Below are 22,802 nucleotides of genomic sequence, written 5' to 3'. Positions count from 1 at the left end.
GAGTTTATTAAACAATCTTTATTAAAGAAGCGATTATCACAAAATGACAATTAAGGAATCATCGTTAGATAAAAAAATTACAATAGAAACATATTTCTCATACATATTGAACAAATTAGCTTTTATGCAAATAGTTGGATTTATTGAAAAACAACCAACAAATATATTTCAAGCTTCAAAATTTCTATAATACTTTTTTTGGTTAAAAGTTATGTCTTCTTAGACTTGAATTATTTTATAGGTACTATCAAGGGGAGATTGACTAAATAATGACTGTATGAAATAATAAAATTATCAGTCAGCACCAAAAAAATATAGGAGAAAAATCTCCACACTCAAAAATCACATTCAAACAATTTATACAGATTTATAACATATCTAGCCTTAAGTCTAGTACTACATCTTCCAGTGGCTTCGACGAAACATTAATATTTACAATAGAAACATCGGGGAAAGGAACAGACAGAGGGGCCGGTAAAATAATTCGAAGAAATTTGTTACAAGACAGATTAAGACCATCACCCTTAGTAGAAATTTTCCTTGTCTGCGTAGCACAATCACATTGGAAAAGCCAGTGGAAAAGATAGCTCAACATTTGCACCTTGTAAACAATCGGTTGCAAACGTTATTTCGTTTCATTTAAATACATCTAATTTCTCTAGTAACTTCCCAACTTTCCACATTTTTTCGGCAGTTTCGTTGTGAGTGAGAAGTTCGTTGGACGGATGTGAAAAAAAATGTGGAACGTCTGGCGAATTATAAATATACATATAAAAATCGAGTATTTTCTGAGTCTTGTTGATTCGTTTTAAAATTCGAAATTTGCGCTTACTTAAGGTCTACGAAAATGCAGTGATGATTACGTGAGGTAGTCTGGACTGGGCTCGGCCATCGGTTCTGGTGTTGTGAACAGCGGGTTTGGGAACTCTGGAGGATGAGGCAGAGGCCCGGAGGCCTTCGGTCTGCGCCTGTAGGCCATCAGCCAACAGGACACCGCCACTGCGATGGCTACCAGTGCTAGTAAGGCAGTTATCACCAAGGATATTATGAATCCTATCATAGAGACGCAGATATCCTCGACTCTCTGGTAATCCGCGGCTGTGGAACAAACATAGAATATTATTTATAGGGTGAGGTTAGGTTTTTTAAGGTTATAATAAGCAAAACTGAGTAATGATGCACCTATAGGAAAGTTTCGAAAGATGGAGGAAACCTAAAGACAAATACTTTGGAGGAATCTTCCAAGGATAGAAGACTATAAAAACTCTAATAAAGCAAGCTCCAAAAAGTATCTGGAACAAGGTACGCCTCCTCACAGGCTTTTTTACATTGCATTACCGCATCCGAAAGCACCTAATCAGAAACTGACGAGTACAGGATTCTGTGGGCATAAGAAAGAAACTCCTGATCGCCTGGTAACAGAATACCTTATCATTGTAAGCTAACGCTTTGGGCGAGAACCTTGTAGCCAACAAGCAATCACAGATACCGGAATTCATTAGAACGCTGGAACTGGAAGGCGAGCTGTAGATGATGCAGCTCTGATAGCACAGTATACCTTAAGATGCGGTGCAATGTAACCCTTCACACAATCAATCAAGCAAGAATGAAGCTTACCTGCTGCCGGGTCCACCAGTTTCTCTTCTCGTCTCTCGAATGTCAATATTGCGTTGGATGAAATTGTTATTTCTTCTCTTAGCTGGCCGGTCATCAAGTCCCCTGATACGGCTAGATCGGTGTTGTCATTGTCAACCGATCTCTTTCTTCTACCAAAGGCGTTATATCCACGGCAGTTCACCTAGAAAACGATTTGTTAATAATGTTTCACTCTCAAATTTTCCTTACTGATTCTTTTCAATTAGTGCTAGATATTTGGTATTTTCTAGTATATAAACCCAAGCGTATTGTGGCTAATTAACCAACTCTGCGGGGTGTATAAGGCAGGGACCACTGAGTAGCCTTAAGTACTGACGGGGCACACAAATCTTTGCAACAGCTTCAACCTATACAGAACTAGCCAATGCTAATGGCATTTTGTATGCGTATTTTGTCTGGATCGTAGATAGTCAATTTCAACTTTTCTAGCTATAAGTTTTATCATAGTATGAGGAAAGGATAGTAAGCCAACCGCCGTTTGACGGCAAGGAAATAGTCACCAGGGGTCGCTACTGTAGTTGGATTTGGAGAAGTAACTCGATAATAGATGGCACTGAATCATGAGCTATAGATGGCGCAGAAATAATTCGATAATTCATTCAGTGGCGTGGTTGAAAAGGGGCGCATGACATTGCCAACAATTTTTATGTTATTATTGAGTTATCACAAATACACGCCACTGGCGTAAATGCTTATTACAGAGCAGAAAAAATATCAAAATATAGAAATCTTCTGACCACTCTATTTAAAATATTTTAGTTCTTCAAAATAACACCAATTTTTTCAGAGTGCTCCACTTTACGGACCAATTTTTGACAGTAAAATTCGAGTTGAACGTGAGTACAACTAGATGGCGCTCAACATCAACAAAATCGAAAAAAGCACTACATTGGCTTACTATCCTTTCCTTATACTATGGTTTTATATAATTGAGCAGTCGCATACTACTGGTCTCACTTTGATGAAATGCGCAAACAGAAAGACAAAGAAATAGATACTTACAGGTTGGCACGCCCCAAAGCACACCCTGATGTTACATTGGAACCTGATGTTGTCGCTGCTCGGGAACTTGAAGGCGTTGAAGCTGGCCGTTAAGCTCTGCGTGTCCGGACTGTAGTCCCACTCTCCGAATATCGTCGGATCAGTGGCGCACCCGTTCTCGTCCGTCACCGGGTACTCGTTCTCGACGTTGGCCTCCATCGTCTTGGCCACGCAGCTTCTGGCGAAGCCGCCGTAAATTGAGCCGGGCTGAACCTCGACCTGCAGCATCAGGTTGTCCCCGATCTCCGCCGAGTTGATCTCCTGCCCGGTAGGCGTCACTATCTTCATGGTGCACACCGGTGGTGGACCTGTGTTGGCTATGGTGCCGGCTGTTGTTAACATGGAGACGTTGAAGCCTAGGGTGACGTTCTGTTCGCCTGTTTGGTACACGCACTTTATGTGATAAGCCTGCGCCTTGTAAGTGACCAGTTTCGGGTGTTTCTGTATGACCAGGACGAAGCTGGCCTGACCCTGTAAACAAATTTTATCAGTGTTAGATACGACTAAAAAGTTTTGAGACAAATTTTGAGAATGACTCAGGTACTTACGTTGACGTGAATAAGCCCGCAGTTGCCGAACTGAACCTTGAAAATCTCCGTCCTTGGCAGTGAGTTAGATGGCAGTGTTACGATTCTCCTGCATTGTTCGTCTTTACTGTGGCCCTTCACGTAGAACACCCCGTTGAATTCGGTCTCCGCTATGTGTATTTCCACCTGAACACCGTCCGACAAACAGCTCACGACCATCTCTGGGCGTGGGAAGACTGTCCTCAGCGGCGACGTTTGGTCTGGAAAGTTTTAACAGTGAATATCTCTTCGAATAAGAAATTGAGCGACAACGAGAACAACTCAGATTGAACGAGCTACTCAGGTTGACTTAAATAAATATACTATTCAACATTTTTTGAATATCTGTAATAAGTTCCCTCTGCTGTTACTTACTGCAATACACTTCCGGATCCCCTGTGAAACCCACGCGACACTTGCAGACCGCCTGGTGGTTGGTAGCGTTGCAGAAGGCGTTTTCGGCGCAGGTCTTGAGCGAGCAAGGATCTTGACAGGTCTTCGTGTTGGGCTCGCAGAACTCTTGGTCCTGACAGTCGCTATCCGTTTCGCAATCCGGTCCAGTTTGTTTGATGCAGTTTCCTCTGGCGTCTAGTTGGTAGCCCTTGACTGGACACACGCAGTTACCACGGTCGTCAATGACGAATCCTCTTTCTAGAGCGCAGACGCATCTTCCTTTCTCGTCAATCTTGAAGCCTTTGTGTACTGGACACAATATGCATTCGTCGTTTTCGTCTAAGGCTGTGTTTGGTGGGCAGACGCATCTGCCGTCAGGTGTTCGTATGAAGCCTTTGTCTATTCTGCAGAAAGCGGCTGTAACAAGAAGGATACATTTATGAGGATCCAACTGAACACTAAAATATCTAGAGTCGACTTTTGCATGACGATACTTACTCTTGTCGCACTGCACTGCTGCATTTCCTTCATATCCTGGCAAGCATTTGCAGATCATGGTCCTTACAGGTTCGGTATCGAGCACTGTACATTCCGCGTTAACCCCACAAGGATCTGTTTCCTTGCATGGATTGATGCACTCTCCTCCGATACAAGCGAATTGAGATGGACAATCATGGTCTTTCCTACATTTCTCTATTCCAACCTCAATACACCCAGTCTTACCATCGCTAATTGTACCAGGTGGGCAGACACATTCGACCAGATGGTTGTAAACCTTGCACTCCGCTGGCGCGGCACAAGGGTTGCTCGAATCGCATGGGTTTTCGCATTTGTTGTTGACGCAAGCTCTGCCACCAGGGCATTCGCTGTCAGATCTGGAACAACAATAAGGGTAAGGTAGTAATCATCGATTAAAGTTGAAAATTTAGATCGAGTAGATATGAAACATACCTGCAACCGATAAGTACGCAAGATATTTCTGGGTTGCCAATGAAGCCAGGAGGGCAATCGCAAACTGCGTGGTGGTTCACACCATAACAGATCGCGTCTTTGCCACAAGAAGAGCCATCGGCAGCACAGACTGGTACACATTGTCTGTTCACGCAAATGTGTTGACCTGAACATTGTTCGTCGTTTCTACATCCGGTTCTCTCGCATTCTATCTCTGGATTTCCGTCGTAGCCTTGTTTGCACGTGCAGACCTATAAGAGTAAACCATACTTATAGCTATGAATTATAACCGCATTTTTTTTTAAATTGCCCCTCTTTGAAATAATACTTCTTTAGGTTGTGGCAAGTGAATTCAGGGTACTGTACTCGTTATTGTCAAAATAATGAATTACTGAATTGATTAAATGTTGCGCTGATCAAAAAAAGTAAATTAACTTTCTGTAACAGTAAATACGACAAGCGTCCCACTAGCGAAACTTACCGGTTTGTGGTTTTTAATCCTACACTCAGCATTCAGACCGCAGTTACATGGGTCCCTGCAGATTCCGTTGATACAAGCCTTGTCTTCTGGGCATTCTTCGTCCACCACGCAAGCTCCCACCTCTATGGCCTTCACAGGATGGCAGGTACCGCTTCCGCTGCTGATGTAACCAGGTGGACACACGCAGATCATGGTCCGGACCGGTACAGATCCAACCACGACGCACTCGGACGGTCTGTGACAAGGTTCCAGTACCACGCAAGGATCTTGACATTTGTTGTTCAGACAGGCAAGTCTGGATGGACATTCTGGATCTTGCCTACATTCTGGCTGCGGTTCGGGCTTGCAGTCGACGTAAGGATTTCCTTCAAAGCCGTTTCTGCATCTGCACAAAGCGATGTGGTTGTGCACCAAACATTCCGCTCTTGGAGAACAAGGACTGTCGTAGATGCAAGGGTCGACACATTGCGTGTTCCTGCATTGTCTGTCTCCAGGACAGTCGCTGTTAGATATACATCCGACGATGCTGCACCTTTCGAATGGATTTCCTCTGTAACCGCTGAGACATCTGCACTGAGCTCTGTTTTGGTATACGTAACATTCGGCATTGACGCCGCAAGGATCTTCGACCAAGCAAGGATTGACGCAGTTTCCGTTAACACAAGCCTTTCCAGACTCGCATTCAGAATCGATGCGACAACCGACTGCGTAACAGGCGATGTTCGGATTGCCTTCGAAGCCGTTCAAACATGAGCACACAGGTCTGTGGTTTTGTACTAGACAGTTGGCGTTGTTACCGCAATCGCAAGGGTTTCTGCACCTCCTGTTGATGCAGGCTTCGTTGGAAGAACAGTCGTTATCTGACGTACAACCTGGTGGTATCGGTACTACGACGGCGTGGCATTCTCCATTCTCATTTGGCACCCATCCTTCTGGACAAGTGCAGATCATGGTCCTGACTGGGATGGTATCTAGGACACTACAGTGGGCAGAGCTGTGACAAGGCGATAAGGTCTTGCAAGGATTGACGCATTTCTCTCTGATGCAAGCCAGCTGACTAGGACAATCGAGGTCCAGCTCACATTCCTTGCCAATAATCACAGGTGCTGTACAATACGCTAGCGGGTTGCCTTCAGGTAGATGTGGTGGACATTGGCAACCGGCAACGTGGTTCTGCGCATAACAGATGGCGTTTTGGGCGCACGGTGGGTTTGCTACAGTGCTGCAAGGGTCCACGCAGTGTTTTTGTATGCAGGCCCTGTTGTTCGGGCATTCGGAGTCTGTGTGGCATTCGATTCTCTCACATCTGTCGAAAGGATTGCCTTCGTATCCTGGTGGACACTTGCATGAAGCTATGTGGTTGTTGCCGTAGCATATTGCGCTTGTTGCACATGGATCGCCCAGTATGCATGGGTCAACGCATTGTCCGTTGTAACATTGTTGGTCGTTGTTACATTCGTTGTCGTTTTGACAGCCCACTAGAAAGAAAAAAGGGAATATTTAAGTGGAATAGCACGTGGAGTAGAATATTTCTCTCAAAATTCTCAAGCTTGATAGGGATTTTAGATTTAGTTTATCGAGTATTAGGAGTTGACATTTTTTCACTAAAATTTTCGATCTAATTTGAAATAACTTCTATATCTGAACGTTCCAATGTCAATTATTTCTGAATAACTTACATTTGACGCATCCAAGTTGAGGGTTTCCAGAATATCCAGGTTTGCAGAAGCACATCGGATAATGGTTGACGATGTTACATTGGGCATTGGGTCCACAATTACATGGATTAATGCAAATTCCGTTGACGCATGAATCAGTCAATGCACATTCGGAATTTGATTTGCATCCAACAGTCGGTCCAAGTGCTGAAATTACAACAAATCGTCAGAATTTCATACACATCAATAATAAATCAGTATTAGTCGATTTTCTATAAACTTACGTGGTAAACATTCAGTATGCGGACTTCCCTCGAAACCTATTGGACATGTGCAAACTGCCTTGTGGTTATTCACTGAGCAGAAAGCTCCAACACCGCATGGTCTGTCCTTGAGACAAGGATTGATACATCTTTCATTCAGGCAAGCCTTGTCGTAGCTACATTCATCGTCAGAATAACACTCTGGTACTGGCCTAGTTATTGGCGGCCTTGATACTGAAAAGAGAATTTTCATTTAACTTTCTTCTCCTTTTTCCACCAAATTTTCAATTTCTTACCTGTACACTCGATGTGCGGATTACCAGTGTACCCTGGCGAACAGCTACAAACAGCTTGATGATGTTGTGAATTACACAAGGCGTTAATACCGCACATGTCAATCCTACAAGCTTCGATGCAGTTGCCTGAGATGCATTTCTCTCTGTCCGTACAATCCGAATCAACTCTACATTGAGGTTCAATGACCACAATAGCCCTACAACGTCCTGATATATCGGCAATAGTGTCGGGTGGACATTGACACATGATGGTACGTAATGGAAGAGTGTCTAGCACTCTACACTCTTGATCTGGTGTGCATACGTTGTTCTCCAGGCAAGGGTTCAGACAGCGTTGTTCTATGCAAGCGTATTGTGAAGGACAATCGATGTCCATCTTGCATTCTGGTCGTGGTTCTGGTGTTTTTCCACTGACACACTGTTGGTAAGGATTGCCTTCCGTACCCGGTGGACATCTGCACCTTGGCTGGTGAGCTTGAGCTTCGCAAATAGCGGTTTCCGCGCAAGTATCTTCTTGGCAAACCGGTCTACAAACCCTGTTCAGTCTGTCGCAAGCCTCATGATCGCCACAGTCTTCGTTGTACTGACAGATACCAGCGATACATGATACAATAGGATTTCCTTGAGTGCCAGGTGGACAGGTGCATTGAGCCCAGTGGTTTTGGACTAGACACTGTGCGCCTCTTCCACAAGACAAGCTGCTGCATGGATTCAGACAGTTTTCATTGATGCAAGCCTTGTTGTATGGACATTCGTCGTTTGATTTACATTCAGCTGAAGATTGAAGATCAATTACTAACTTTGAAGGAGGTTTTAAGATGGTCGTCACTTACGTTTATAACATAACACTTGTGGATTACCTCCCCATCCTTCTGGGCAGAAGCAAGTTGGATGATGTTGTAACGTCTTGCAATCTGCATTGGTTCCACAAGGGTTCGATATCAAACATGGGTCTTGGCAGTGTTGATTAATGCATGATTTATCGCTAGGACAATCCAGACTCGTTGTACATTCTTCCTTTTGCAACGCACCTAGGAATATATAATTTTGAGCATTGACATACAACACTTTCAAAAAATTTCAAACTTACCCTCGTAGCATTTCACGAATGGATCACCAATAAGGCCTGATGGACATCTACAAACCGCCTTGTGGTTCTGTGGATCACAAAGTGCTGTAACAGCGCAAGGACTTCCCACTGCACAAGGGTTAACGCATTTCCTGTTCAAGCATGCTTCCGTGAAGCCGCAATCGTTATGATTCTTGCATCCCTCTTCGATTTCTGTGAAAAACGAACATGACATATTAGTTTCGAGTAGATCTTAAAGGAGAAAGTAAGTGAGTGTTGCTGTTAGGGGGTAAAATAAAAAGGGCAAAGGAGATTCTTTATGATGAACCTGTAAAAATGATCGAATGATTAGTAAATATTATGGAACTAATAGTACCACTTGACAATACAAAATAATGATTTCAAATTGATCGATTACTCACCAAGTCTACATTCCTTATCAGCGTCTCCAATATAGCCTGGTAAACAAATACAAGACATGGTTCTGAGTGGTAAAGAATCGACTACCACACATTCTGCGTTCAATCCGCATGGTTTGGTTTCTGTGCAAGGGTTCTTACATTTACCGCTGAAGCAAGCCAATTTGCTTGGACAGTCAGCGTCCATTTTACATTCAGTTGTTACTATCGGTTGGAGGTTACATGATACCAACGGGTTTCCAATATAGCCCGGTGGACAAGAACACTGTGGTCTGTGGTTGTTAACAGAGCAAATAGCTGATAATCCGCATTTGCAAGGATCTTCGCAGCGTTCATTCCTACATGCCAAGTTGTACGGGCATTCGTTATCGTTGGTACATTCCGGCCTTTCGCATCTGATGAAAGGATCTCCTCTGAAGTTCTCTGGACAATAACACCTGGCCCTGTGGTTGGAATCAGGCTTGCACAAGGCGTTAAGTCCGCAAGAAGTGTACGAGCAGGGGTTGATACATTCTTTGTTGACACAGGCCTGTATTGGCGGACAATCAGAGTTCGATCTACAGCCAATTTCGAAACAGGCCGTTTGTGCATTTCCTGTATATCCATCTCTGCAGATACATATTGCTCTGTGAAGTTGTGGTCGGCATTCGGCGTTCTGGCCGCAAACTCCCTGAGAAACGGAGCATGGGTCTTGACAACGTTGATCTACACAGGCTTTGTCGTTGGTACAGTCTGAATCTTGTAGACATTCCACTTTAGGTTGTGGTACTGTAAAGATAAATTAACGTGAATACTTCTGATATTCTACCGCAACTGGAGACAGTCTCTAGATATCCAGGATAATAAGAAACTCACCTCTAGGTTCTAGTTGGCATTGAACCTCCGGAGACCCAATGTACTCAGGTGGACACCTACAGATAGCCTTGTGGTTGATGACTTGACAAAGAGCGTTCACTCCGCAAGCATCTCTGCAAGGATCACCGCATTTTTGTCCATAACAAGCCTTGTCTCTTGGACAATCCTGATTGATGATGCACTCAGGATAAGTACAGCTGGCTACTCCGTTGATAACGCGACATTGACCATTAGGACCACAAGGCGAGGGATTGCATGGATCTGCTGGTTCTTTTTGTTCGACGCACAACTCGAATGGGTTTCCTATGAGTGGAGGTGGACAACTACAGATCGGGCTGTGGTTGACCACGTGACATTGAGCGTTGAATCCACACACTCCCACGCATGGGTCGATGCATTTGGAGTTGACGCAGGCTTTGTCCCTAGGACAGTCGGCGCTGATGGTACACTCCGGTCTGCAACCACCACTAGTGGGGTTGCCGAAGAAACCTGGCAGGCATTCGCAGATCGCATTCTCTCCCAACGTTTTGCACACAGTGTTTATTCCGCAAGGTGACGGATTGCAAGGATCACGTGGAGGTGGTACTGCAAAAATCACATTATTTGAATGTGCTGAATGTTTTCGAATTGTTGTTGTAGGCACAGTGTGATTAAATTTCGTGTTACCTACCTATAACTTCAGTGCAAATTCTGAACGCATCACCAGTGAAACCATCTGGGCAACTGCATATTGGCACGTGATTCAAGACTGAACACATTGCATTGATTCCGCAAGTTCCAGGACATGGATCCTGGCACTTGTTTCTTATGCAAGCCCTATTCATCGTACAATCGGAGTTCGATAAGCATTCAGGTCTGCAGGACTCGTAAGGGTTACCTCGGTATTCAGGTATGCATTCGCAGACTGCGTAGTTGTTTTCTACTCTGCAAACAGCGTTTGGTCCACATGGCGATGGTTGGCATGGATGGATTTCTTTAGGCGGTGGTGTTGGTTCTATTAGAGATAATAAGAATGATAATATGGTCTGTTTTTACAACTTCGCAGCATGCATAACACTAGAAAATTGAAAAAATGTCTGTATGCAAGAGGTTCATGTTGGAATCTATTGCATACAAACAAATTCACTGATTAGTTGAGTTTTCATGCAAATATTTCTTACTTGGTTTGGGATAACAAGATCTGAACGGGTCTCCCACGAAACCATCCAAACATGCACAGTTTGGTACGTGGTTGACCACGACGCATCTCGTGTTCAATCCGCAAGAACCAGGACAAGGATCTTTGCACTTCATATTGATGCAAGCGAGTTCCCTAGAGCATTCATCATTCTGTATGCACTCTGGCTTACAGAACGGCGGGCTTCCGAAGTATCCAGCAACACATGAGCAATCATATCTTCCCCCAGTGATATATTCGCAGTTGGCGTTAGGACCACAAGGGTTTGGCGAGCAAGGATCATCATTTGGTATGACCCCGACATTTGGTCTCATTTCAACTAGAACACGATATGTTATTATGTTTTTTAGGGTTTATATTCGATTCAACATACCAATCACGAGTTGGCATCTTATAAACGGATCTCCGCTATAGTTTGGTGGACAACTACAAATCGGATTGTGGTTTATAACCTGACAGAGCGCATTCAATCCGCAGGTTCCAGGACATGGATCAACGCATCTCTGATTAACGCAAGCCATATTTTGCAGACAATCGGTGCTTGTGGTACATTCCGGTCTGCAAGAAGGCGGACTTCCGAAGTAACCTATCAGACAAGAACAAATGGCTTGTCCTCCGATATCTCTACATTGACTATTTGGACCGCATGGCGAAGGGTAGCAAGGGTTCGAAGGTGGTGGATCTGGTTTGGAATAAAACACGTGAATTATTGAATTAAGGGAGGTTACAACCTGAACTTACTCTCGATCTTTGAACAGGTAACGAACGGATTACCTCTGTAGCCTTGAATGCAATTGCACATGGCTACATGGTTATAAACGCTACACTCAGCATTCTGACCGCAAGTACCTGGGCAAGGATCAACGCATTTGTTTCTCAAGCAAGCCCTGTTCCTTGCGCAGTCGCTGTTTAGTACACATTCAGGTCGGCAACCCCTGTAAGGATCGCCTTGATATTCAGGCACGCAAGTGCATTGACCGTTGTTGCAAACAGCGTTCTGTCCACATGGTGATGGATTGCAAGGATCAGACGGCGGTGACGGTGCTGAAAATTCATCGTTGGCAGTTGGGGTTTCAATATCATCTAGAATTACTTACGCAATGGTTTGGGTATGGGCGAACAAGATACAAAAGCGTTTCCTTGGTATCCTTCTGGACATCTACAGTTCGGATTATGATTGATAACTTCGCAAATGGCTCCGAATCCACAAGAACCAGGGCACGGATCCCTGCATTTCTCGTTGATACAAGCCAAACTGCTCACGCATTCCGAGTTGATGACGCATTCAGGTCTGCAATTGGGCGCTGAACCCATCATGTTCGGCAGGCATGAACAAACTGCCGCTCCGTTAATATCTCTACATTGAGAGTTTGGACCGCAAGGCGATGGTACGCATGGGTTTTCCACAGGTCTAGGTTCTGGCGGTGGCGCTAAAATATGATTGGTTGAGAACAAGTTCGAAAAGTAGGCGTTTGGAATCTTACGAGGCAAGGGGTAGCACCTAATGAAAGGATCTCCGGTGTTATCTACTTTACAACTACAGATAGGACTGTGATTCCTGACTTCGCATCGAGCGTTTATTCCACAGGTGCCTGGGCAAGGATCTTGACATTTCTGGTTGATGCAAGCTTTGTCCAATGGACATTCACTGCTAACAACGCATTCTGGTCGGCAGCTTGGTGGTGAACCTACATACGTCGGAAGGCAAGAACATACTGCCTGACCGTTGGTTTCTCTACATTGACTGTTGGGACCGCAAGGGCTTGGTTGGCAAGGATTCACAGGTACCGCTGAAAAATCAAGGTTAAACAACTTTGTTCTGAGACATTTTCAGTTTTATTACGTTTTTCCACTATGACGAGGTTACAAATCCTAAACGGATCTCCTGTGTATGGCGGAGGACACGAACAGGTTGGGAGATGGTTGATAACTTGGCAAACGGCATTGTTACCGCATGTACCTGGACATGGATCTTGACACTTATTATTGAAACAAGCCTTGTTCGATGGACAGTCCGAATTGATCGTGCACTCCGGTCTGCAGCCATCGTAAGGGTTTCCGAAATAGCCAGGTAAACAAAGACATGCCGCTGCGTTACCCTGTTCTCTACAGACAGCGTTAGCTCCACATGGAGATGGTACACAAGGGTTAAACGTATCTGCAGGTTTGGGTTGTGGTACTAAAAAATTTTTCGTTAGTAACTCTGATTGGTTAATATCGAAATTTAACTCACGTTGTGGTATGACGCATCTTTCGAATGGATTGCCAGAATAACCAGACAGACACACGCAATTGGGCGTATGGCTGACTACTCTGCAATCTGCATTTACACCACAGACGCCTGGACATGGATCTTTACATTTCTGTCCTATACAAGCCAGGTTATAAGGACATTCTCCGTTACTGACACATTCAGGTTTACAGTTTGGAGGTATCCCTACAAATTCATGGAGACACGAACAAGATGGCGAACCGTTGATATCTCTACACTGCGAATTTGGTCCACAAGGAGATGGTTGACAAGGGTTCTTAGGTTCAACAACCGGTTCGTCTAAAAATATATCGTTAAGAACGTATTCTTCAATCGTTAAAATAACCAACTTACATATTATCTGACACAAAGTGAATGGATTGCCTGAATACCTAGGTGGACAACTACAAATTGGGTTGTGATTGCTCACTTGACATAATGCGTTCAGTCCACAGGTACCAGGACATGGATCTATACATTTTTGGTTCACGCAAGCTTCGGTTAACTGACAATCTGAAGACGTTGTACATTCCGGTCTACAGTTTGGTGGAGTTCCTAAGTAGCCAGGAACACAAGAACATACAGCTTGTTCTCCTATGTTCCTGCATTGGCTGTTCGGGCCACAAGGTGATGGGTTACATGGGTTCTTAGGTACAGATACTAAAAATTCAATAGGGGATAAGACTTTGGGATATTGAGATTTGAGTTGGGTATTACCTGGTATTTGATTACATTGCACGAAAGCGTTTCCAATGAATCCTTGGAGACAGCTACAAGTAGCGACGTGATTGATAACTGTACATTCTGCGTTTTGACCACAAGTTCCGGGGCAAGGGTCTATACATTTGTTTCTAACGCAAGCCCTGTTCTTCGGACAATCGTTATTCAGAACACATTCGGGTCTGCATCCTGTATAAGGATCTCCCTGATATTCGGGAAGACAAGTGCACTGTCCGTTATTACACTGTGCATTGGGACCACAAGGTGAGGGATTACATGGGTCATCTTTCACAGGTTCTGCAATGTTTGAAATATTTATAGTTACGGGATATTTTTTTATAACATATGGGAGTACATACGTGGTGTCGGTCTTATTGAACAATAACTGAAAGGATCACCACTGTATCCTTCAAGACAAGTACAGATTGGAGTGTGATTCACTACGTTACATCTGGCGTTAGATCCGCAAGAACCAGGACATGGATCTCTACATTTTTCTCTCATACAAGCTAAATTGCTTGGACATTCAGAGTTGATGGTACATTCTGGTCTACAGTTTGGTGGACTACCGATATAATTCTGCAGACATGCACAAGAAGGAGAGCCATTTATATCTTGGCATATAGAGTATGGACCGCAAGGAGAAGGTTCACAAGGGTTCAACACAGGCTGTGGTTCTGTTGGAGGTGCTGAAATATGATAGAGGTAAAATTATTTGAAACCTTTTCGATTTGTTCGATAACTTACGAGGTATCGGATAACATCTACTGAATGGATCTCCAGTATGACCTCCTTGACAACTACAAATCGGACTATGATTGACAACTTCGCAAACAGCGTTCAAGCCACAACTTCCAGGACATGGATCGCCGCATTTCTGATTGATACATGCCCTGTTCAAAGGACACTCTGAACTACTTGTACATTCTGGCCTACAGCTTGGTGGACTGCCACTATATTCTGGTAAGCACGAACAAACTGCTTGACCATTCACTTCACGGCATTGGCTGTTGGGCCCACAAGGACTTGGTTGACAAGGATTCCTTGGAGGTTCGACCACAGCTACAAGATAATAAGTCAAGAAATGCCATTTTAAAGTTAGATTTGAATAGGCTTACGTTCTACTATCAGAGTGCAATATCTGAATGGATCTCCTGTGTAACGAGGTATGCAAGTACAAGAAGGAAGATGATTTATAACTTGACAATCAGCGTTTTGGCCACAACTTCCAGGACATGGATCAGCGCATTTGTTTCTGATACAGGCTTTGTTGGAAGGACAATCAGAGTTTAGGACACATTCCGGTCTACAACCTTCATAAGGATTTCCTATGTAATCTTGGATACATGTACAAGATCCTGCGTTGTTCTGTTCCCTACAAACTGCGTTTGCACCGCATGGGTTGGGATAGCAAGGATTTACAAAGTCCAGAGGTCTTGGAGCTGAAATAAGTCTAGACGTAAACGAAAATCCAATTAGAATGAATTGACTTTCTACCTTCTGGTTGTTCACATCGCACAAACGGATTTCCAACATAGTTCTGAATGCAGTAGCAGTTTGGAGTATGACTAACCACACGACATTCTGCATTAACTCCACAACTTCCTGGACAAGGATCTCTACATTTCTGGTTCATACATGCCAGATTATAAGCGCACTCAGAATTACTGACACACTCTGGTCTGCAATTAGGTGGAGTTCCAATAAATTCCTGAAGACAAGAACAAGATGGCGACCCGTTTACGTTCCTACATTGTGAATTGGGACCACACGGAGATGGTACGCATGGATTGGTAGGTTCAACAACGGGTTCTTCTCCTAAAAACGTGAAAATGCATATAGATATCGTGAAACATGATTAAAGACGGGAATTCCCATACTTATTGGAAGGCATCTAGTGAATGGATCTCCTGATTGGCCTGGAGGACAACTACATATGGGATTGTGGTTAACGACTTGACAAAGAGCATTGAATCCGCAGGTTCCAGGACAAGGATCAATGCATTTCTGATTAACACAAGCCTCGTTCAATGAACATTCAGTACTAGTTACACATTCAGGCCTACAAGATGGTGGAGAACCTATAAAGCCTGGCACGCAAGAACATACAGCCTGTCCATTTATCTCTCTACATTGACTGTTTGGACCACATGGTGAAGGGCTACATGGATTCGTTTTTTCTATCACTACAAATGTATTAATTAGTTATTGCGTATAAATTCGAAAAATTTATAAATGACTACCTGGCTCACGATTACATTGAACAAAAGCATTTCCAACGAATCCTTGTGTACAACTACAAGTTGGAACATGATTGATGACAGTACACTCTGCATTTTGTCCACAAACACCAATACAAGGATCAACGCATTTATTTCTTAAGCATGCCCTATTTCTTGGACAATCGTTATTCAAAACACATTCCGGTCTACACCCAATCAAAGGATTTCCTTGATACTCAGGCAAACATGTGCAAACTCCGTCGTTACAGTTGGTATTTTGCCCACATGGTGATGGGTTACATTTGTCAACGATTTGAGGTTCTTCTGCAATAATGGAATTAGACGAATTCAATTCAGTTATTTTGAGTAACTTACTTATGATTGGTTTCGGAGTGCAATAACTGAAAGAATCTCCAGTGTAGCCCTCTGGACAAGAGCACGATGGCGTATGATTGATAACGTTGCAAACTGCATTTGCGCCACAAGAACCAGGACAAGGATCTCTACATTTTTCTTTGATACAAGCTAAATTACTTGAACATTCAGAATTTACACTACATTCTGGTCTGCAATTTGGAGGTGTTCCGATATAACCTTGTATACATGAACAGGATGGATAATTGCCCATTTCTCTACATTGTGAGTTAGGACCACATGGAGATGGTACGCAAGGGTTGATGATTTCTATCGGTACAGGTTTTGGTGGAGCTGAAAAGTAATTCTTGCTGTATTCAACTGAATTAAAGGGAGGGGGTATGTTAGTTTAATGCAAAAATAGATCCTTACGTGGTAAAGGATAACATCTAGTGAATGGATCTCCTGTATGGCCATTGATACAACTACATATGGGACTGTGATTGATAACTTGACAGTTCGTATTCAGACCACAAGTGCCAGAACATGGATCTGCACATTTTTGATTGATACACGCCTTATCAGAAGGACACTCTGAACTAACTACGCATTCTGGTCTACAGTTCGGTGGACTTCCACTATATTCTGGCAAACAAGAGCAAACAGCTTGACCGTTTACTTCACGACATTGGCTGTTAGGCCCACAAGGACTTGGTTGACAAGGATTTGTTGGTTCCTCTTCCACAGCTGAAAGAATTCAGTTAAAACACTGGAATATGTTGTGACAATGGTAGATCTTACGTTGTTGTAAATGGCAGAATCTGAACGGATCTCCCGAATAGGAAGGTCTGCAGGTGCAACTTGGTAAGTGATTAACAACTTGGCAATCTGCATTAGCTCCGCAAGTTCCAGGGCAAGGATCTTTACATTTACCCGCTATGCAAGCTCTATTCGAGGCACAATCTGAATTCAGTACACACTCAGGTCTACATCCTTCGTACGGATTTCCAATAAAGCCTGGCAAGCAAGTACAAGAACCTGCTCCGTTATTTTCCCTACAAATAGCGTTTGATCCACAAGGTGATGGAATGCAAGGTGTTGGTTTTTCCACCACGGGTTCTTCTCGTTTCGGTTGACAGCTTATGAAAGGATTTCCAACATATCCGGCTATACACACGCAGTTGGGAGTGTGACTGAGCACTTTGCATTCGGAGTTCTGCCCACAAGATCCAGGACATGGATCTCTGCATTTCTGTGAAATACAAGCAAGATGGTTCGGACACTCGGTGTTACTTATACATTCCGGTTTGCAGTTTGGCGGGGTTCCTATAAACTCAGGCAAGCAAGAGCAAGAAGGAGCATCTCCTACTTCTCTACATTGAGAGTTTGGTCCACATGGCGAAGGTTGGCAAGGGTTCACAGGTGGTTTCGGTTCTTCTCCTAGAAAAAGCGGAGTTAAGAGAATTCCCTTTGGAATTGTTGTATTCTTACTTATTGGGACGCAACGGGTGAACGGATCACCGCTGAATCCAGGTGCGCAACTGCAAATTGGGTTGTGGTTTACCACTTGGCAGTTGGCACTCAATCCGCAGGTACCTGGACATGGATCTATGCATTTTTGATTTACGCAAGCCTGATTCAAAGCACATTCCGAGCTAGTCACACATTCCGGTCTACAAGTTGGTGGACTACCTATGAAACCTGGTACGCAAGAACATACAGCCTGTCCATTGATCTCTCTACATTGACTGTTTGCACCGCATGGCGATGGCTGACAAGGGTGGGTTACTGTCGGTTCTAGAATATGATATTATTTGTAATGAAATTCAAGTTTAAACGAATAACAAATTTAATAGGAAGTTTATGAAGGATTGACCATACCTGGTACAGGTGAACATAAAATGAAAGCGTTGCCTTGGAATCCATTGTTGCAAGTACAAGTTGGTATATGATTGACGACCAAACACTGAGCATTTTGACCACACGTTCCTGGGCACGGATCTATACATTTATTCCTGATGCACGCCTTATCTCTTGGACAATCATTATTGAGTACACATTCTGGTCTGCAACCTCTGTAGGGGTCTCCTCCGTACTCTGGCAAGCAAGTGCATACCCCATGGTCACATACGGCGTTAGAACCGCAAGGTGAAGGATTGCATGGATCTTGTACAACAGGCTTAGGATCTTCCGGTTTTATTTGACAAGCAGTGAAAGGATCGCCTACGTATCCTTCAAAGCAAGTACAGGTCGGTGTGTGGTTTATCACATTACATTGAGCGTTCAACCCACAAGAGCCAGGACAAGGATCCATACATTTGTTTCTGATACAAGCTTGGTTACTTGAACATTCTGAGTTGATGATGCATTCTGGTCTGCAATTTGGTGGGCTACCAATGAATGTCGGGAGACAAGAACAAGATGGATTGCCTCCGATATCCCTACATTGACTGTTGGGTCCACAAGGTGAGGGTTGGCATGGGTCTAAGACAGGTTCTGGCAAAGGTACTGGCGCTAAGGAATATTCAATGTTAAAACCGCAATTTGATCCAACTGAAAGAAGAGGCTTACGTGGTAGAGGATAACATCTAGTGAACGGATCTCCAGTATTTCCTGGTAAACAAGAACAAATAGGACTATGGTTTATCACTTGACAGTTTGTGTTAAGACCACAGGTACCAGGGCATGGATCTGCACATTTTTGATTGATGCAAGATTGGTCCAGAGGACATTCAGAACTAGTTGTGCATTCTGGTCTACAACCTGGTGGGCTTCCTACGTAATTTGGCAGACAAGAACAAACGGCCTGATCATTCACTTCTCTACATTGACTATTTGGTCCGCATGGGCTTGGTTGACAAGGATTGGTTGGTTCTTCCAAAATTGCTAAAATTTTAGGCAGTTGAGCAAATTATGAATCAACGACTATCAAATAAACTTACGTTGAGGTATGAGGTTACAGAATCTGAAAGGATCTCCTGTGTAACCAGCAAAGCATGTACATGATGGTAGATGGTTAATGACTTGACATTGCGCGTTTTGTCCGCATGTTCCAGGACAAGGATCAGTGCATTTACTATTAACACAAGCCTTATTCGAAGGACAGTCTGTATTTAATACACATTCTGGTCTGCAACCTTCATACGGATTTCCTAAGTAACCGGGTATACATGTGCAAGATCCTGCATTATTCTGTTCTTTACAAATAGCGTTATTTCCGCAAGGATTTGGCAGACAGGGCGTTACAGGAACCGATGGTTGAGCTGGAAAGCCGTTGTTGTTAAAAAGAGTCGAGTTAAATTTCGAATAATATTTACTTTGTGGGCTGCATACTGAAAACGGATCTCCAATGTAGCCTTGTTGACAAACACAGTTAGGAGTGTGACTCACAACTCTACATTCGGCATTCTGTCCACATACTCCAGGGCAAGGATCCTTACATTTCTGATTTATGCATGCAAGATGACTTGGACATTCACTACTACTGACACATTCTGGTCTACAATTCGGAGGAGTTCCTATAAAGTTGGGTAGACAAGAACAAGATGGAGAATTGTTGATTTCTCTACACTGTGAATTTGGACCACAAGGCGATGGTTGGCATGGATTGGTAGGTACTTCAATGGGTTCTTCCACTGAAGAAACAACGAACATGAATCGTAAAGAAGGTTCCAGAACCATTATTTACTACTTACATATCGGTAAACACCTTGTGAACGGGTCACCTGTATTTCCTGGGGGACAACTACAGATAGGATTGTGATTTGTCACTTGGCAATTGGCATTGAGACCACATGTACCAGGACAAGGATCAATACATTTCTGATTCAAGCAAGCTTGATTCAAGGGACATTCTGAACTTGTTACACACTCTGGTCTACAAGATGGTGGACTACCTAAGAAGCCTGGCACACAAGAACATACTGCCTGTCCATTTATTTCCCTACATTGACTGTTAGGACCACATGGAGATGGAGAACATGGGTTTTGTGGTGTTTGAACTATCGGACAAAATTGGAATTTAGTTTGACAATATTTATGAAGGCTTAACCTTGAATTACCTGGCTCTGGCGAACAAAGTACAAATGCATTTCCTACGAATCCTTGTCTACATGAACATGTTGGTATATGATTAATCACTGTACATTCAGCATTTTGACCGCAGGTTCCTGGGCAAGGGTCTGTACATTTATTTCTTATGCAAGCCTTATCCCTTGGACAATCATTGTTAAGGACGCATTCAGGTCTACAACCTTGATAAGGATCTCCTTGGTATTCAGGGAAGCAACGACATATTCCATTATTGCATTCAGCATTCGCTCCACAGGGTGATGGTGAACAAGGATCAACAATAGGAATCGCTAAAATAATACAGTGTCACTTTCGAGAAGTTCTTGAAGGAATAGTTAAGTCAAAAATACGAGACTCACTAGGCTTTGGTGCAAGGTTGCAATAACTGAACGGATCTCCTGTATAACCCTCTGGACATGAACAGATTGGAGTGTGGTTGACAACGCTACAAGTAGCGCCGCTTCCACAAGAACCTGGACAAGGATCTCTACATTTTTCCCTTATACAAGCCATATTACTTGGGCATTCAGAGTTGATAACACACTCGGGTCTACAATTTGGTGGTGCACCCATGTAATTTGGCAAGCAAGAACAAGATGGTGACCCATTTATTTCTCTACATTGAGAATTCGGTCCACAAGGAGAAGGCACACAAGGGTTTGTAATTGGAGCCGGTTGTGTCGTTGGAGGTGCTAAAATAGATGATTTTTACAATGGTATCGATACACCGGAAAAAATTTTGACAATGTTGTTATTATTACAGATGTTAATAAATCTTCAAAATTTGTATGCTTACGAGGTAAGGGTAGACATCTAGTAAATGGATCACCAGTATAACCAGGTATACAACTGCATATAGGACTGTGATTTATTACTTGACAGTTGGCACTCAAACCACAACTACCAGGACAAGGATCAGCGCATTTGTTATTGATACATGCTTGATTCTGAGGACACTCTGAGCTTACAACACACTCTGGCCTACAATTTGGAGGACTTCCAATAAAACCTATCGAACAAGTGCAAACAGCCTGTTCGTTGACTTCTTTACATTGACTGTTCGGACCACAAGGATTTGGATCACAAGGATTCTTCTCATCTTCGATTGCTAAAAAGGATTTGCGTTAACCATTATAAATCGTTTAAGAAATGACAATCTTACGTTCTGTAATTGGTCTCAGATTGCAGTATCTGAAAGGATCGCCTGTGTAACCTTCGAAACAATTACATGAAGGTAGATGGTTTATAACTTGGCATAGTGCGTTTTGGCCACAAGTTCCAGGGCAAGGATCAATGCACTTATTCCTGACGCAAGCCTTGTTAGAGGGGCAATCAGAGTTGAGTACACATTCAGGTCTGCAACCTTCGTAAGGGTTACCGATGTATTCAGGAAGGCAAGTGCAAGATCCTGCGTTATTCTGTTCCTTACAAATAGCGTTGGCACCACATGGTGATGGGGTACAGGGTGTAATCTTGACGGGTGGTTGTGCTGAAAGGGTATATTTGGATCGATAAGTTTATGTCTACGTTTTTGATTCAACCTTAACTCTAAACCATTGGCGATTAGTATTTGGGGATTGTTAGGGATTGCTTGAAATTGAGCAGCTAATATTCTTGTATAAAATGCTTACGTGGTGGTAAATTGCACTGTACGAATGGATTGCCTATGTATTGTGGCAAACAAACGCAGTTTGGCGTGTGACTGACAACTCTACATTCTGCGTTCAGACCGCAAGTGCCAGGACAGGGGTCCTTACACTTCTGATTGATACAAGCTAGTCGACTTGAACATTCGCTGTTACTGACGCATTCAGGTCTACAATTTGGCGGTGTGCCTATATACTCGGGTAGACACGAACAAGATGGCGATCCGTTCACATCTTTACACTGTGAGTTGGGACCACACGGTGAAGGTTGACATGGATTAGACGGTGCAGTTACTGGTTCTTCATCTAGAAGATCAATAAGAATTATTCATTGCTCCTTTGACATTTCCCGAGCACTTACATATTGGAAGGCATCTAGTGAAAGGATCTCCTGTTAAACCAGGTCTACAACTACAAATCGGGTTGTGGTTCACCACCTGGCAGATGGCGTTGATACCGCAAGTACCTGGACAGGGATCTACGCATTTCTGATTGACGCAAGCCTTATTCATGGAGCATTCAGTCGAAATGACGCATTCCGGTCTGCAGGTAGGCGGACTTCCTATGAAACCTGGTACGCAAGAACATACGGCCTGTCCATTTATTTCTTTACACTGACTGTTCGGTCCGCAAGGTGAAGGACTGCATGGATTTTGCGGAAGTAGTTCTAGAATATTGGCGTCGTTAGAAATATATTGGCTACAAATTGTTAA

At 43.4% G+C, this 22,802-nt stretch overlaps 1 protein-coding gene across 1 annotated transcript in view; it reads right to left on the bottom strand.

The window, feature by feature from the left end:
- Positions 1-689: 689 nt before the first annotated feature.
- Positions 690-22,802, bottom strand: part of LOC123680044 — a 225,248-nt gene continuing 203,135 nt past the window's right edge. The window contains exons 87-132 of the mRNA XM_045617694.1: positions 22,451-22,756; positions 22,075-22,395; positions 21,606-21,932; positions 21,240-21,551; positions 20,803-21,135; positions 20,434-20,733; positions 20,068-20,373; positions 19,690-20,007; positions 19,315-19,635; positions 18,944-19,258; positions 18,254-18,886; positions 17,864-18,169; positions 17,174-17,812; positions 16,805-17,119; positions 16,394-16,726; positions 16,040-16,342; positions 15,677-15,982; positions 15,294-15,614; positions 14,915-15,238; positions 14,544-14,858; positions 14,156-14,485; positions 13,794-14,093; positions 13,431-13,736; positions 13,059-13,376; positions 12,669-13,004; positions 12,310-12,615; positions 11,923-12,255; positions 11,567-11,869; positions 11,199-11,507; positions 10,809-11,144; positions 10,319-10,642; positions 9,649-10,233; positions 8,797-9,561; positions 8,396-8,587; positions 8,139-8,336; positions 7,306-8,079; positions 7,031-7,243; positions 6,768-6,953; positions 5,089-6,566; positions 4,608-4,858; positions 4,155-4,531; positions 3,639-4,073; positions 3,246-3,484; positions 2,659-3,168; positions 1,618-1,798; positions 690-1,098 (exon numbers count right to left, since the gene is read on the bottom strand). Coding sequence (XP_045473650.1) covers positions 860-1,098; positions 1,618-1,798; positions 2,659-3,168; positions 3,246-3,484; positions 3,639-4,073; positions 4,155-4,531; positions 4,608-4,858; positions 5,089-6,566; positions 6,768-6,953; positions 7,031-7,243; positions 7,306-8,079; positions 8,139-8,336; positions 8,396-8,587; positions 8,797-9,561; positions 9,649-10,233; positions 10,319-10,642; positions 10,809-11,144; positions 11,199-11,507; positions 11,567-11,869; positions 11,923-12,255; positions 12,310-12,615; positions 12,669-13,004; positions 13,059-13,376; positions 13,431-13,736; positions 13,794-14,093; positions 14,156-14,485; positions 14,544-14,858; positions 14,915-15,238; positions 15,294-15,614; positions 15,677-15,982; positions 16,040-16,342; positions 16,394-16,726; positions 16,805-17,119; positions 17,174-17,812; positions 17,864-18,169; positions 18,254-18,886; positions 18,944-19,258; positions 19,315-19,635; positions 19,690-20,007; positions 20,068-20,373; positions 20,434-20,733; positions 20,803-21,135; positions 21,240-21,551; positions 21,606-21,932; positions 22,075-22,395; positions 22,451-22,756 — 17,078 coding nt within the window. The 3' untranslated portion in view covers positions 690-859. The remainder of the gene's footprint in view (positions 1,099-1,617; positions 1,799-2,658; positions 3,169-3,245; positions 3,485-3,638; positions 4,074-4,154; positions 4,532-4,607; positions 4,859-5,088; positions 6,567-6,767; positions 6,954-7,030; positions 7,244-7,305; positions 8,080-8,138; positions 8,337-8,395; positions 8,588-8,796; positions 9,562-9,648; positions 10,234-10,318; positions 10,643-10,808; positions 11,145-11,198; positions 11,508-11,566; positions 11,870-11,922; positions 12,256-12,309; positions 12,616-12,668; positions 13,005-13,058; positions 13,377-13,430; positions 13,737-13,793; positions 14,094-14,155; positions 14,486-14,543; positions 14,859-14,914; positions 15,239-15,293; positions 15,615-15,676; positions 15,983-16,039; positions 16,343-16,393; positions 16,727-16,804; positions 17,120-17,173; positions 17,813-17,863; positions 18,170-18,253; positions 18,887-18,943; positions 19,259-19,314; positions 19,636-19,689; positions 20,008-20,067; positions 20,374-20,433; positions 20,734-20,802; positions 21,136-21,239; positions 21,552-21,605; positions 21,933-22,074; positions 22,396-22,450; positions 22,757-22,802) is intronic.

The sequence above is a fragment of the Harmonia axyridis genome, chromosome 5 (genome assembly GCF_914767665.1).
Source record: "Harmonia axyridis chromosome 5, icHarAxyr1.1, whole genome shotgun sequence".
Taxonomy (NCBI): Eukaryota; Metazoa; Arthropoda; class Insecta; order Coleoptera; family Coccinellidae; genus Harmonia; species Harmonia axyridis.
This window is presented reverse-complemented; position numbering and strand designations above follow the sequence as displayed.